A 17,298-nucleotide genomic window follows, 5' to 3' on the forward strand; every position below is an offset into this window, starting at 1 on the left:
CCTATTTATCTACTTGCACTCTGATGTGCTTTTGAACTGCTAGGTTGGCAGGAGCAGGGACCAAGCAACGGGAGCTCACCCCGTCATGGGGATTCAAACCGTCGACCTTCTGATTGGCAAGCCCTAGGCTCTGTGATTTAGACCACAGCACCACCCGCGTCCTGCATTCACAAGATACCATATTCAAATTCTGCAGACCTGCTGCCAGTCAGTGTAGACCAGCCTTTCTCAACCTTGGGTCCCCAGGTGTTGTTGGACTACAACTCCCATCATTCCTAGTCAGCATGGCCAGTGGTCAGGGATGATGCAAGCTGTATAGAATCATAGAGTTGTAGAGTTGGAAGGGACCCCAAGGGTCATCTAGACCAAGGTTGAGAAAGGCTAGTAATGGGCCATAAGGACCCAACAGTCTGACTCAGCATGAGATAGCTTCCTCCATTCCTATTGGACACCTGTCATGTATACATGAACTCCAAGAGAATTTAGCTGAAGGCTGAAACATGGGAAAGAGAAACAACAGCCATCACCGGCTTCACTTCTTTTTGGATCTTGCACAGCAGGATAATGGAAGATGAAATCGCAAGAGAAAGGAAGGGTCTGATGCCAAGCAATGCAAGTGTTGATCCTTGAGCTTCTCGCTCATAATTTGTTTTTTCTTCTTGGGAGCATTGTTAAAGATTGCTATCCCGGAAAGTTAATGAATACCAAATGTTGGTTCCATTCTGTTCTGACAGGTATCATTTCCAGCATGATGAGAAGAGATTACCCAGCAGAGCACAAGATGAGATGTCTAATCTCCTGCCTTAAGAAGACACAGCCCTCCAATTGGTCACTTTTCTGAAACAAAACAGGCTGCTTGCAGTAAAATCAAGAAATTCCTTTAAGGGAAGATTTCACAGGAATTTATTGGAAGGGAGCCCAACTCAAAATGCTATGAATGCTATAAATTGCCTACTGTTTCAAAGACGTCATCCATGGAATAGAAGTGGAAATGACAAGAGAGAAAGGGTTGTGATGAATGGGTCATTTCTGAAGTGTGGGCTGCTTCTAGGACAAGGGTAGCCAATAATCTCCATAATCTCAGCCATTGGCAATGCAGGCTAAGGGGAGTTGTGGAGGTTAAGCCTGCTATTGGTAAACTCTGAACTTACATGCACCATGGATGAGATCCAACTTTCTTAGTCCCCCAAATACACAAAGAATCTCTTATATGCAGAGGCAGCTCCATTTTTTTCTATACCAGTAATTATCCACATGTGCAAGGGAGAATCTCATTTTACTCAGCCAGATCCAGATGGCATCCATCCTAGAACTCAGATGTGAAACTGGTGATCTGCTAATGAAATATGTAACTCGTCTCTTAGGTCTGTAGCTTCTCTCTTAGATGTGGAAACTACAGACCAGTTAGCTTAAGTCAGCCCTGGGAAAACTGGTGGAAACCACTGTCAGGCATAAAATTACCAAGCACACAGAAGTAGTCTTTGTGAAGTACAATGAGCATGGCTTTTGTAATGCTAAGTCCTGCCTCACTGACCTATTAGAATTCTTTGGCAGTGCCCACAAGCATATTGCTAGAGGTGATCTGGTTGACATTGCGCATGTAGACTTTCAAAAAGCTTTCGAGAAGGTCCTTCACCCAAGACTCCTGAGTCAGTTTAGCAATCATGGAATAAGGAGATGAATGAGCAGAGGGGATGGCAGCCATGATGCTCGCCCAGAAATCCAAATGTGTTGACAATTGGCAACCTTTGGGTTAGCATGTTCACTATTTTGTGGCATACCCCACAAAGACATATCTATGTGCCAGCCAGCCAGCCAGCCACAAACAAACACAATGGCCCTTCAGGCCTACAGTACCTTACAAGGTTTGTTGGTTGGCTGCCAAGCCATCTATGATAGTCTTTATTCCATGACTAACTGCATGAAGGTCCGTATAGTTAAAGCCATGGTTTTCCCAGTCTGATGTATGGAAGTGAGAACTGGACCATAAAGAAGGCTAATCACCGAAGAATTGATGCTTTTGAATTATGGTGCTGGAGGAGACTCTTGAGAGTCCCATGGACTGCAAGAAGATCATACTTATCCATTCTTAAGGAAATCAGCCCTGAATGCTCACTGGAAGGACAGATCCTGAAGCGGAGGCTCCAGTACTCTGGCCACCTCATGAGAAGAGAAGACTCCCTGGAAAAGACCCTGATGTTGGGAAAGATGGAGGGCACAAGGAGAAGGGGACGACAGGGGACGAGATGGTTGGATAGTGTTCTCAAAACTACCAACATGATTTTGACCAAACTGCGGGAGGCAATGGAAGACAGGAGTGCCTGGCGTGCTCTGGTCCCTGGGGTCACAAAGAGTTGGACACGACTAAACAACTAAACAACAACAAATGCATGAAATGCCAGTGCATAGGCCTAAATGCTTTTAGTTTAGCTGCAGAAACATCTGCTACATAACTTCTGGATAGGATATCCATCAAAGGGCTGTCTCCCATTACAGCAGAGGTAGGAAACATCTAGTCTTCCAGATGATCCTGGACTATAGCTCTCATGGTCCCAGAACTGTGGCCATGTTTGCTGGTGCTGATGGGAGTTTGAGTTCAATATAGCCTGAAGAGCCACAGGTTCCCCATCCCTGTCACTACAGATATCAAGCTCCGATAACAGTGCTGTCCATGTAAACTGAGGAAATGTGCACTGAGTCAAAGAGGCCTGCATTTCTCCAAGCTTCCCCGGAGCAGTTATGGAATAGGATCATATTATTTGGGGCGTAGGGGTTTGGTTAGTAGGACTTTGGTTCAGTCCACTCACCAGAGGGACAACAGCGTTGGCCATTCATTCGCTGCTTGGGGCTCGATAATTTAGAAGTCCACCCTACTGTTCTATAAGGAATGTTATTCTTTTCCTGATCATTAAGAATCCTGGCCCATGAAAGCTACACATTAATCATCCAATCTGTAATTTGTTTCCAGCTCCCTTGAATACATAAATCCATTCATACAGGAATGCATTTGTAAAGTGCACATTCATGGAGAAACTATACCAGGGGCTTTATTTTACATTATAAAAGACCAAATTAACATTGAATTGCTCCCAAAGGAAAGCATACCTATGCATTTAAATTGAAGACTTTGTCAAAACCTATCCTGTGTGTATTACGGTTCCCCATAGTATTTAAAGAAGATAAAACTATGAATTCCCTCCTCAATATCTCTCTCTCTCTCTCTCTCTCTCTCTCTCTCTCTCTCTCACACACACACACACACCATGTCTGTATTGTTTGGCAACATGCATATTCTCAAGCCAAATATTATATTGTTTAAAAGAGTCCTTTTTGTTCTACTGATGTGCTCTTTTCACTGTCTTACTTGAAGAGATTACAGACCTAGCCTTCCACGGTGGCCAGCCTCTGAGGGAGGAGGAAGCAAGCCAATAATACCCATAAATAGAGCACACTGAATAAAACATTAAGACATAAGTGGAGTTAAGTCTAACAAAAGGCTAGAACATATTTGCGCGCCATTCATGTCTGACCCATGAAAAGACAAAGGACCCGTCACTCTGATTAGCAAATTGCAGAGTTATGACTTCCATCATTAGACGGGGAGCTCTGTCTCTCTTTGGCAGCCCGTCAATGGTTTTTAGTCTTGCAGAGCCCTCTAGCGGGATCTCAAAGGCTTCTCCCCTTTAAAGAAGGTTTTTCACTTGGGAACAACAATGGCTCTTGGCAACCAAGAAAGCAAAGGGGAATACTGGTCCACGGTTTGTTCAGGCTAGACTGATCCCCTGAACCTTGGATTTTAGTCCTGCATTTAGTAACAGAAGAGCTCTACTGCCTAAAGTCTAAATACTTCAGGTAGTCATCATCAACTACGACGTCAACATTTTAAATTTGTATACCTTCTTTCTATCTTACAATACTCAAGGCAGTTTACAAGCTGAAGAAACAAAAAATGTACATCTTATACCAATCTAATGCAATTCAAAAATGTGATAATAAAACATAACTTTAAAACAAGCAACCTACATCAAAAAGTAACACTCAACAATCATTAGAGTAGTCGTGTGTGCGTGTGTGTGTTTTAAATGCCTTATAAAGGTTATGACTGCTATTGCTCATGAAATATGACATGAAATCACAGAATGTCATTGCCACCTCAAAAAAGAGAAGCAGAAACAGCATTTTCTCCTAGATTTACAAACGAGAGAGAAGTGTAGTTATCACGTGGAACTCTTACTTTAAATTAGCTTCAGAGTGGTAGTAAGGAGGTGGAGAAAGGCTATGAAATCAAATGCTTGTACTTTTTCTAGATAGTCAGGGGAGGGTGATGGGAAGGTGACATTCACTGCAGCTCAGTTCCCCCCACCCCCTGCCCTGCAAATGACACATATTTCCTATCTCCAGATGTCAATGTCATGATGTGGTTGTTTGATTAGATGATGAAGGGAGAATTGAGCTATAGGTTCAGGTCTGTTGATGTGCCCTTTATGTCTTGCTGAAGCAGCCCTCCTTCTGTTCGCTGCTTTGAAACCTGAGTATCAACAACAGGATTTTTACCCAACACCTCTCTCTCCAATTATGTGAATTGATTTTGTGTTGGGGGCTGCAAAGAACGGCCTCACAATGTCATGGAAACAGTCACTGGGGCTGCACATACACCATACATTTAAGGCACATAACTTTCCCAAAGAATCTTGGGAATTGTAGTTCTGTGAGAGGTAAACTACAATTCCCAAGATTCTTTGGGAATTGTAGTTTACCTCTCACAGAACTACAATTCCAAGCACCCTTAAAAAGCTGCAGTTCCCCGGTTTCTTTAAGGGACGTCATATGCTTTAAATATATGATATGTACACAGTTAGAGTTCACTTCAGGCCCTGATCTAACACACTGGAACACTTTGAGAAAGAAGGATCAGTCCTCACCAGATACTACTCAATTATAATTTTTTAAAAGCCCACCAGATTAAGCGCGGAGTTAAGTCTATCTCATCTTGACTTAAGCTCCACAAAGTCAGGAAATTGGAAGCTATAGCTAATGCCTTAACAAATACACCCCATTATCAGCAATGCAGTTGTGCAATGTCACAAACTGTGGTTGCTTACAAGTTGCCATCTGTGAAGTAGTTCTCAGAAGATCCTAAACTACACTATTTCACAGGGGTCCGTAATATACAGTTATCTCCATCAAAGCAGGACTGTGTTTGCCCCAATCCTAATTGCAAGTGTCCCTGTTCAAACCCCTGAGAAATCCCTACTACACATATTAGCTGCAATACTCAGAAGACAATTACAATGTGCCAAGCAAGTGTGCTATACAAGTCTGTTGCTGCATCTGTATGGCTATATGCAGCCACAGAACATGTAACTAGAGACCTGTAGCCCTGCGTAATGACAGTCATACAAATCAAAATGTGACTTTTAACATTTTCACTATCACCTCTCTTTACTTGTTGCCTCTAGGCACACAGTGCAAAAATCCCCAGTTTTCAGAGTTCCTTCCCGTGTCCTCAATGATCTCGCCAACATCATACAATGCCTCCTGCCCTTTCCCTCCGTGATCTGCTTTCCCCCTGCTTCTCAGTCCATAGCCTGCCCTATTCCCTTCCTTCAGCCACCACGCTTCCTAGATTCCCCCTGTCCCTTACCTCCTCTCAATCTGCTTCTCAGTCCATAGCCTGCCCTATTCCCTTCCTTCAGCCACCATGCTTCCTAGATTCCCCCTGTCCCTTACCTCCTCTCGATCTTGGGGCCTCTTCTCACTTAACCTTTAGCCACAAGCCTCCCTCATAGCTCAGCACCCACACTTCCTGTCTGCCAATGGCTCTGGGCTCCTCATTTGCAAAGGTTTCATGGTCTTTCAGCATTCTGAACAGTTAGAATGTTGTGAACATTCAGTGACATCACGGCAGCTTAGTCAAGACGGTGCGGACACTCTGAGACAGAAAATGGCAGGTAAACATCAGTCTTCCCTTTTGTTCAAGAGAAGTTTGCTTCAATTGAAGTTTGCTTCAATTTTTCAGAAGGAACAAAATTAACAACAGCAACAAGGTATTGCTTGTTCTATTCCTTGAGGCTTCCAGAAGCAATTACCTTACGGTCATCTATTTTTCATTCACATAAAGTTGTTGTCACTTCACAAACACTTTAATATTAAGAGGGTGCCTATTGAGAGGGCTAAAAATCAATCTTAACCCTACCAAAATAATAATAATAATAATAATAATAGCACAACCCCACATACAAGCAAAGTCTTGAGCGGTAAAAGTTAAAGAATTTGCACTGTGTGTAATGAGCATTCATCTTGCATGCACACAAAAGACATCATCATCATCTTCCCATCACAGGTATTTCCCCTGGGAATGGATGGAGAATGAATTTTAAAGGGGCGTGATTGAATCCTAGGTTGGAAACGAATTCCAAAGTCAACATGTTTTTGCCACTGCTAATTCTCTTGCATGCTAGAAAAGGCAAACTGAACGGAATTGGAAGACCGTGTGGAAACTGAGGTTAACAAGATGGGCTGTGGGGTTGCGGGCCTGCTCAAAAGATGCAAATTAATTTTGCTCATTAACTGTAGCTGGAAATTTTCTAGAAATAAATAGCCACCATCGACTTTTTTGTGGGGGGGATGGGGAGGAAAACGAGACCATGAAGTGACGGCTTCGTATAAGTTTACACATTCAGACATTGTTCACGCACCAATCACCACCTTGTGAAATCGCCAGCGACTTATCACCATGTCGCTGGGCTCCCAGTTGTGGAGTGTTTGTGGATAAAGTAGTAGGTATTCACGTGCTAATTGATGCCAGCAATTTCATATATTTTTTGTTGCAATGTGATAATAAATGAGGCTCCCAAGAGTTTATTTTTAACATGGAAACTTGCCTCTAAATGAGGTGATTTTGGAAATGGTACCAAAGCAGATGGTACAGATTTTTTTTATATAAAAAAACTCAAAACCACCCTAATTAACTGAATGCTGAATTGCCATAAAACTATATGTAAACATGACAAATGTGGAAAAAACTACAGTTTTTGTGCAGCAGCCAAGTTAAGCTCTAAATTATTCTGGGGGCCCCCACTTCTGCAACTGGGATAATGTTTAAAGAAACAGATTCGCATACATTTGCATAGGTTATTTTGGTCCCACCATTTGTTTGGCAGATTTTCACTGCTCAAAGTTTGAGAGTTTTGTTTATTCTTCTCATTGCTATGGTAACAACAAAGGGTCCCTACACAGCCAGCCACTCTAAACACACCCCTTCCATACTGCCTAAGCGTATGGAGAAACTTTCCAGGTTTCTCAGAATAACCAGGATGTCAAGACCTTTCCTGTTTTAAGTTGATGTGATCTTATATAAATGGTTTTCTTTCTGTGGTTGGTACCCTGGACTGGAAGGCAAACTGCGGTTTAGAAATGCAAATTCTCATATGCTGGCCTGGCAGCAGCTCCTCCATTAAGCCACAGCAGAGGTACAGAAGAGATGCAGGGCCAGTCCATTGGCTCTGCTGAGACATAAGATGCTTTTACCTCCTCCTTAAAGGTAAAGGTAAAGGTACCCCTGCCCGTACGGGCCAGTCTTGACAGACTCTAGGGTTGTGCGCTCATCTCACTCAAAGAGGCCAAGGGCCAGTGCTGTCCGAAGACACTTCCGGGTCACGTGGCCAGCGTGACATCGCTGCTCTGGCGAGCCAGAGCCGCACACGGAAACGCCGTTTACCTTCCTGCTAGTAAGCGGTCCCTATTTATCTACTTGCACCCAGGGGTGCTTTCGAACTGCTAGGTTGGCAGGCGCTGGGACCGAACAGCGGGAGCGCACCCCGCCACGGGGATTCGAACCGCCGACCTTTCGATCGGCAAGCCCTAGGCACTGAGGCTTTAACCCACAGCGCCACCCGCATCCCATACCTCCTCCTTACCCTATGTTATTTCGAACCCAGCTGATCCCTTTAAGAACTTTGTGAAAAACTGTTGCCTGGGCTTGGTTTTTTCCTCCTCCTTCCCTGTCCCCTTTTCCTTTTGTGCCTTGTCTCTTTGATTGTCTGTCTAAAGGCAAGGGCTGTATCATCATCATCATCATCATCATTATTATTCCTCTGTAAGTTGCCTCTGGGAGCCCTTTTCGCTGAAGAATGGGGTAGCAATGCAGAAAATAATAAATGTGCTGTGGCGTAACACTTGTGATGCTTATAAATAGTCACAAGGTGGTGCTAGAGTGCTATATTCATAGGTAAAGGTAAAGGGACCCCTGACCATTAGGTCCAGTTGTGACCAACTCTGGGGTTGCGGTGCTCATCTCGCTTTATTGGCCGAGGGAGCCGGCGTACAGCTTCGAGGTCATGTAGCCAGCATGACTAAGCTGCTTCTGGTGAACCAGAGCAACGCACGGAAACGCCGTTTACCTTCCTGACGGAGTGGTACCTATTTATCTACTTGCACTTTGACGTGCTTTCAAACTGCTAGGTTGGCAGGAGCTGGAACAGAGTAACGGGAGCTCACCCCGTCACAGGGATTCGACCTGTGGCAAGCCCTAGGCTCTGTGGTTTAGACCACTGTGCCACCCACTGTGCCACCCACGTCCCCTTATATTCATAGGTACTGCACAGCATTATGTCGCAGAACAAGGAACAGGATCCCTCCTCCTTGGGGGGCGGAGTGTTTATCGTCAGCGTGTTCTTCATGACAAGGATGCAGTTCTAGGGACCCAGGCTGCACTCAGTGTTAACACAAACTAGCATCCAGTGGGGGAAGTCCCAGGTTTAATCTCTGCCTGAGGCTCTGGAGAGTCACTGCCTGCCACAGTAGACAATAGTGGACCAAACAGGTAAACAGTATGGCCTGATCTAAGAAACGTTCTTACATGAAAAGGCTTTTCAAGGGAGATAATCACTCGAAGGGACATATTTATTGACTTCAGCTAATCATGCTGCTACTTTATCCCATATTATCAAACAAGAATGACAACCACTCTGGACTCACGTCTTTGAAGATCAAGGAGATGGAGCGACTGCCCTGTGAGCAAAAGGCTACAACATTTGGGTTGTTGTTTTTTCGTTTACAGAAAAGACACATAAAGGGGGAGCATGATAGCAGCGTATAAAATTATGCATGGGGTGGAGAAAGTGAGAAAAGAAAAGCTTTTCTCTCTCCCTAACAACTCTAGAACTTGCAGAAATCCAAATGAAGCTGGATGTTGGGAGATTCAGGGCAGTCGCTTTGCTCACACTGCACACAAACTATAGAATTTGCTCCCACTACCAAGATGTAGTGATGATCATCAGCTCAGTTGGCTTGAAAAGAGGATTGGACAAATTAATGGAGGAAAAGGTTATTGGTGGCTACTGTGCTTCCACAAAGCGTGTTCTCCATAACAGAGAGCACGTGTTGCAGTGGGGGCCTGCAGCCACCCCACTGTTGTTTGGTTAAAGGCCACGAGCTGTGATTGGGCAAAAGTGTGTTGCTGGGGAGTTTGTTATGTTGCAAACTGGTGGGAGGGGTCAGAGGGCTTAAATACAGGGCACGCAGCTTGGGGCTTTCTCTTGGGCTGTGTGCACCGGATCACCCGCCCACCCTCCCTGAAAAGGGGGGGGTTCATTGCTCTCTGACCTTGCTATGCCTGACATGGGGTCGTCTGCTTTTGAGGCAGGGGCCTGGTAGGAATTTTGTCCATTTGGCTGATTGGCCATTTGGTTTTTTGCCTACTGCGTAGCAAATCGTCACAACTTGTAAGGCTAGCGGTTAGGCATTGGTTAAAATTGGTTGGTGGAGGAGTAAGTGCCTACCCCTCCAATGGTGGTGCTGCATAGGGAATTCCGTTAAAGGAATCCAGGGGCTTGCCATCTTTTCGTCCTAGTCCCTGGCATTGGACTTGGGCTGTGCAAGCCCCCTGGGGGCATGAGGGTGAGAAATGAGGGACTGATGCCCAGCTTCTTTTCTCCCCAATATGGTTCTCCCTGACTGGCTTCCGCTGGAATCCAGAAGTCAGTTCTGTCCCTGGGGCAAGGACAGATAGTCATAACCAATGCCTAAGCAACCACTCACATGTGTGTATTTAAATAAAGCTGTGGCCAAATTCATGCCAAAAAACCTTAAACAAAAATTGATGTGTGTGGTGTGAGTTATTGGGGTGACTTGGGGACCTCAACGCGCAGATAAGTTCAAACAACAACGAACCTCCAGTGAACATCGTCCGAAAGAAACCGCACTTGGGAAAGTGTTGCACTTTTGGAATTTAGAGCTGCTCAGAATATTGGAGTGAGCATTGCACTTCCTCTTTCTCTCTCTCTCTCTCACTCACACACCATACAAAGGACTTTGAAAAGTCTGTCTTGTTTTATTGGGAAATGATATATAATGAATTGAAGAAAATGTTTAAATATACATTTGTTAAGAAGCCAGAAGCATTCCTGCTAGGTATTGTGAGAAATGAGATAAACAAGAAAGATAGGAAATTATTTTTGTACGCAGTAACAGCAGCGAGAATATTGTTAGCCCAGAAATGGAAACGAGAAGAACTACCAACACTGGAAGAATGGAGAATGAAAATGATGGACTTTGCAGAACTGGATAGAATGACAGGAAGAATTAGGAATCGATGAGATCAGAGATTTATTGAAGAATGGGAAAAATTCTCAGAATATATGCATAATTTAAGTGAAAAACAAATAACACTTGTAACGTTCAGAGAAGCTTTGTAAAAATGAAAGTTAAAATTATGGATTGAAAGCAGATTTAATTTAAGAAGTAGATATGAACTAAGAAATGTGTGGAAAATTGAGAAGGGAAGGAGTACCAGCCAAGTTGAGGGAAGTAAAAAAATGAGAGAATGGTTTTATAAATTGTTTGAATTGTATTAATTTGTCTTATTTGTAAACTGAATAAAAATTATATTTTTTAAAAAAAGAAAAGTCTGTCTTGTTTATTCCCACAACAACCCCTGCAACTCAAGCGAGGCTCAAGGCACTCTTTACCAGTCCACAGGGATTTGAACCCCAAGAAAGGCCAAGCAAACAGAGGGGAAAATACAGAAATCCTGGTGGGCCAGAGCTGCCATGCTACCATCCTGGCTGGTGGGAGTCCCTGTTAATTACTAGGAGTGGCATGGCAGCAGGGGGGTCAGCATGGTGCAAATGCACCAGCAGAGCCAATCTGGCGCTCCTGGCAGTGTGCTTGTAGAGCAGCCATTTTTGGCCACCTTACCCTGCCTTCTCCTGGTAAGCAACAGCAACCCGCCTACTGGGAAGCGAGCAAAATGGTTCTGTCCTGCCTGGCAAGCACTTATGGCTCAAAGTCTAAAACCTTCTACACCAAATTCTCAGGTGAGCCACGTAGCTTTCATTTACAGAAAGGGAGCACGCTTCGGCAGGCTAGCGGCTCCCACAGCCCACAGAAGAGACACTGTGGGGAGACACAGTCTTCAATTCAACAGATTTGGGCATGCATATGATTCTACTGAAATCCCTAGATTGGTGAGCAAGTGGTCTCAGGAGGTTCCTACCCCCTAAACCCTCTCCCCGAAGATTCCTTAACCCAGGTAGTGCATCTCCCCCCCCCCCCATAACTGATATCTTCATCTGGGAAAACCCAGTCTATTTTTCACATCCTACAGAGCCTGTCAACTGTGCAGGGCTGTCACAGCTGTTCTAAAAACGGAATTTATTTGGTTAGAGTAATCAGCTTATCACATGAAGGGGAGGAAACTAATGTGTGAAACATCACTAGTAAGCTTTCATTATTATTTTTTCTCCCCCCCCCCCCGACCTACCTTCATTTTCTGTAACAAAAGGGTTTATTTTCTGCTATACGAAACTGAGATCTATTTTGCTTTTGGTTACAAAGGAGAAACAAAGAAAAACACCCCAAACCGGGAAGATGTTTTGAAATCACTTGGGAAACTGCCCGACATAAACGTTACCATGAACTCTTTTGAAATCTGAGCAATAACTCATCCCTTTCTTTCTTTCTTTTTCCGTACACATGTGTTCATAACCTTTCCTGCTCCGATCGCAGCGCAGTGTCAACAGCTTCATCAATTATCCATGGCTAAAAAGTGGACGCTAACATTCAGAGAGTGTTATTAATTGGCCTCGGCGGCGCGTAATGAGTTTAAAAGCTCCTACCTGGGTGCCCCCGGGGATGGTGGCTAGTCGCGGACAACAATTTACAGCACACCATTAACACATATGCCAGGAACAGCCACTGAGACGGAAGCATTGATTTGGCACAGGACCTCATCCTGCAGGCAGCGGGGAAGGGGTGGGGGAAAGGAAGACAATGAGTGAGACGGACAATATATAATTTGGGAGTAATGTAAAAGAAAAAGGGGAAAGCTGCAAAAGGGGGGGCTGGTGACAGACTGGAAATTAATTGGAATGGATTATTAAAAACATAATACTTAAGGGGATGGAATCACATTTGCACCTAAGCCAAGATCAATTCGCTACCAGCCGTGTCTCATAATAAGAAGGGATTCAGAATAGCAGCTGAGGCTTCCTCCATATACACAGCTGAAAGGGTCTCTGGGTGTGATTCTGTTCGAAGGGCTGGGCATGGCTCAGCATGAGATCTTTACAACACACGCATACAAATAAAATACATGGGATTTCTTTTAAGTAACATTTTGGAGCAGACCATTCAAATCACTGGTCTGCAACGGATCAGCCATGGTAGCTCAAACCAGCACTGCTATGACTATCTTCTGAGGAAATGAAAGATGACGGAAAGTGGTTTGTGTGTGAGAGAGAGGGGAGAGGTGGGTAACTTGTGGTGCTGCTGATGCTGTTGGATCCCAACTCCCATCCATTCCAGCCAGCATAACCAATGCTCAAGGATGATGGAAGCTGTAGTCCAAGAACACCTGGAGGGACACTGGTTCCTAACCCCTGATGTAGAGAGATAACTTTTATTTTTATTTTAGTGGTTGGATTTATGGGTTGGGCATCATTTTCTACTCTATCCTATATCCATCACTTGCAGCGCTGTTTCTTTTCTGCTGCAGTTTGTATTCCATCAAGAATTATGCTATTCTTGTTGATGTCTGCTGTGGACAAATTACATAACAGCATAATATATGTAATTTGAGACATAGATTACATAAGTTTTGACATTATTTCAACCCATTTCAAGGCAAAGGAAACAGTGCAGATGGGGGGGGTGCAATCAATTACACATCAATAATAATAATAATAATAATAATAATAATAATAATAATAATAATTTTATTATTTATACCCTGCCCATCTGGCTGGGTTGCCCCAGCCAGTCTGGGTGGCTTCCAACACATATAAAAACATCAGTGGCAGATTGAAAGCAACAGCAGCAGCAGCAGCAGCAGCAGCAGCAGCAGCAAATACTGATCATATTCCCTGGCTTGATTTGCAGTCCAGACATGGGACAAACGATTAAAGATGGGGAATTTGTGCTCCCGTTTCCATTTTCATCTGAATTATCCCTAGTCCTAGGTCTAGAAAACCTGAACAACACTGGTTTTAAATTACAGAAATGATGCCACAGGGAAGAGAGAGGGAAAGAGATTTTAAAAGGACAGAATGGAAATTGTGTGGCATGAAAACATCCAAAGTACCATTGCTCTGGACCCCGGCCAAAGATTGCTGCTTTGCCATCTGGACCTTCTGGCTGAACAGGACACTGGCTTACATCCAAGCAACAATGTGGCCACAATATGAATTAGATATTCCATGGCATGAACCAGAACTATAACCTGTGATGAGTGTGGTGGTGAGATGGGAGGTCAGGCCCCTAGATGGAAGGGGTTGTTGTCTCTTAAGCAGTATCAGACAGTTGACCTGGAGAACATAAATTCTGTGAATCCCAGCAAGTCCCAGCTTTGGCTTTGCTCAATCTTTCTGTATGGAGCCAGGGACATAATTTCAGACAGCGCTAACAAGAGCTCAACCCCTCTGCAATGCATTTTAAGGCCAGGACTTAGCATGCAATGCCATAATGGAGGTGCAAGCACCTCTGGACATCTGCAGAGTGCCTTGCCCTCACTGAGTAACTAGGCCATGCACAGGGCTGGCTCCAGGTTTGAAGAAGACCTGGACAAAGTGTCCTCCAGTGGTCATCCTCCTCTGTCAGGACCCTGTTGGACACACCTGGCTGGGGAGGCAACACTAGGCAGGTGAGTCTAGCCAACCTTTCCATTTCCCCAGAGCTCCTCAGAGTGATGCTAGGTTGGGAGCACTGTCAGAAAGGAAATGAGTGCCAAGACCCAGCCACTTGGTGCAGCTCAGAGTGACAGGCCAGAAAAACAATTAAAGGACTCCCATCAGATGCTCCAGGGATAGCCCACCCATGAGGCAAAGTGAGGTGACCGCCTCAGGCAGCAGGATCCATGGGGGCAACAGATCCTGGTGTCGGGGTCTGCCTCAGGTGCTCTGATAACTGCCCAAGGATGCCAGGTACTGATAGAGGTGGCCCTGCTCCTGCTTATCTGGGCTTGGAGAATATTTCTAGATTTACACTGGTATTTTCAAAATTTGGTACTGGGTGTAGCCCAGGAATATGAAGAGAAATCTCTCAGGAACAAGAAGCAACTCTGAAAAAAGTAGGATTGAATCTTTAGAACCAGGTAATCAGAGCTGAGTAACAGCGCTCCCAAAAAAAATGCATTCCAAATCATGTTTTTCCACCTTCCCAAATCAGTTACCTGTCAATTGAAGGTCATTAATATTACCCATCAGACATTCCAGGAATCCTCATGGTCTATTAAAAAGATGAAGCACTCCCCTTACCTTAGCCCCTTTTCCAGGTTTTGACTGTAGTTAAACAGATTTATCAGTGTACATATCCTGCAGTAAATCCAAATTCCCATTTGAAAATAGGCACAAGCATTTCTGCATATCCCAAGCTTTCCTCCACATCCAGGGTCTAGAGAAAAAACAAAATTAGGCAGCAATTAATGAGGGCTTAGACAGGTGCTGGTAGAAACTTTGTAAAACCATTGTTGCACAGTGCCACATATTCAGAGCAAGAAAATTCCACAGCAACATTCTATGAAGAAAGTCTACAGGCCTTATTTTTAACAGCACAGTGTCAGTGACTTGGCAATATCAATTTTTGTACCTATTCATTTTTAACTCCGGTTATACACCCAAAGAGCTTTGTATCAGTGATACAAAGATATCCCCAAAGTTAATAAAAAGGTGCAACCATGAACTCCCCCAGCTTAAAAACAGGTAATTCTTGCCAATCTGTGCCCACCTTGATTATGTATTTTATGCAACAAATCTTTACAGCCAGCTCAGATAACCTTGGTGCCCCTTTGCTCTAAGAACAGCCTTCTGGATCAAGCCAATGGCTCATCTTGTCCCACACCCTCTTCTCACAGTGGCCAACTGGTTGGCTAGGGGAAGCCCAAAAGCAAGACCAGAGCACAATAACACTCACGCCACCTGTGATCCCAGCAACTGGTATTCAGAGGCATAATGCCCGCAACAGAACTACTGTAGCACTATAATGTATGTTCATGTTCTGGCTCCTTCCAAAGCCAATAGAAAGCAAATATTCTATTGTATAGCACAGCTGGTACCAGAACTGGCTTAGTATTACATAGAGATCGTGAAACAGACATTTACTCACAAGTTAGCATATTTGAAACTTGTGACTCCCGTTCTCCAAATACTGTGCATTCTTAAACTCTGCATGTGTATTGTAACACACAATAGACTGTTCCACAGCAAAAGTATGAAACTCAATTCTTGTGTAGTAATGAATTCTTTCACCCACAAGAATTGAGTTTCAAACTTTTGCTGCAGAACAGTCTTAAAGACTAGTTACAGTAAGATAAATGTTTCAAAATAACTAAGTAATACATTTGGGACGGAGGTGCAAGGCTCTGGCAGGGTCCTAGAGCCCTCACGCCTTCTTCTAGAGGTAAGCACATACAGTGGTACCTCAGGTTAAGAACTTAGATTGTTCTGGAGGTCCATTCTTAACCTGAAACTGTTCTTAACCTGAAGCACCACTTTAGCTAATGGGACCTCCTGCTCCTGCTGTTCTCATCCTGAAGCAAAGTTCTTAACCCGAGGTACTATTTCTGGGTTAGCGGAGTCTGTAAGCTGAAGCGTATGTAACACAAGGTACCACTGTAGTAGGCTTCGGGAAGCAGGTGGAAAGGTGCCCCCTTAGTCCCTGCACCCTGAGCAGGGGAGCCAGTCACATTCCCCTAAACCTGCCTCTGCCATTATAAAGTGGAAGAGTTCTCTTCTCTTTTGCATCTCTCCCCCCCCCCCCCGATTTTCATTACATAAAGGTACCTAAGGAAGGCAAAAAAAAGTGAGAGGAGAGATATCTTGGCCTTAAAAATGCCTCTTTCCTTTGCAGGGGGAAACATTCCTTTTAACAATCTGTGAGGCTGCCCTTTGCATCAGACAAAGTGACTCTGGGAAGCCCAATACAGCGGTAAAGGTAAAGGGACCCCTGATCATTAGGTCCAGTCGTGGCCGACTCTGGGGTTGCGGCGCTCATCTCGCTTTATTGGCCGAGGGAGCCGGCGTACAGCTTCCGGGTCATGTGGCCAGAAGGATTAACGGCTTCTGGCAAACCAGAGCAGCGCACGGAAATGCCGCTTACCTTCCCGCTGGAGCGGTACCTATTTATCTACTTGCACTTTGACATGCTTTCGAACTGCTAGGTGGGCAGGAGCTGGGACCGAGCAACGGGAGCTCACCCCGTTGCAGGGATTCAAACCGCCAACCTTCTGATCGGCAAATCCTAGGCTCTGTGGTTTAACCCACAGCGCCACCCTTGGGTTAAGTACTTAATTCGTTCCAGAGGTCCATTCTTAACCTGAAACTGTTCTTAACCTGAAGCACCACTTTAGCTAATGGGACCTCCCGCTGCCGCCACACTGCCGGAGCACGATTTCTGTTCTCATCCTGAAGCAAAGTTCTTAACCTGAGGTACTATTTCTGGGTTAGTGGAGTCTGTAACCTGAAGCGTATGTAACCCGAGGTACCACTGTATTGACTAACACACAGCATAAACAACAAGCTCACACATGACCTTTAAATAGCAAAGAACTCTACTGGGGCAGTGCAGTTTGCAAACACAGCCCTTCCCTAGAGCAGGTGTCCACAACCTGGGGCTGTTAGCGCTGGCTGGGGCTGATGGCAGCCGCCCTCCAAAGTGTCTGGAGGGCACCAAGTTGGAGAAGTCTGCCCTACAGCCTTGGCACCATCCTATGGAAATATATGAACCTGGAGCTCCATTCACATGCTTCCATGAGCCCAACCCAGCGATGCACAACAACTTGATTTAACGGCAACAGGAAAAGTC

At 44.6% G+C, this 17,298-nt stretch overlaps 1 protein-coding gene across 1 annotated transcript in view; it reads right to left on the reverse strand.

The window, feature by feature from the left end:
• Window positions 1-17,298, reverse strand: part of TAFA4 (TAFA chemokine like family member 4) — a 126,770-nt gene that overhangs the window by 65,518 nt on the left and 43,954 nt on the right. The window contains exons 2-3 of the mRNA XM_083426824.1: window positions 14,754-14,889; window positions 12,120-12,235 (exon numbers count right to left, since the gene is read on the reverse strand). Coding sequence (XP_083282950.1) covers window positions 12,120-12,235; window positions 14,754-14,833 — 196 coding nt within the window. The 5' untranslated portion in view covers window positions 14,834-14,889. The remainder of the gene's footprint in view (window positions 1-12,119; window positions 12,236-14,753; window positions 14,890-17,298) is intronic.

This window comes from Podarcis tiliguerta, assembly GCF_965153285.1.
Source record: "Podarcis tiliguerta genome assembly, chromosome: 2".
NCBI lineage: Eukaryota > Metazoa > Chordata > Lepidosauria > Squamata > Lacertidae > Podarcis > Podarcis tiliguerta.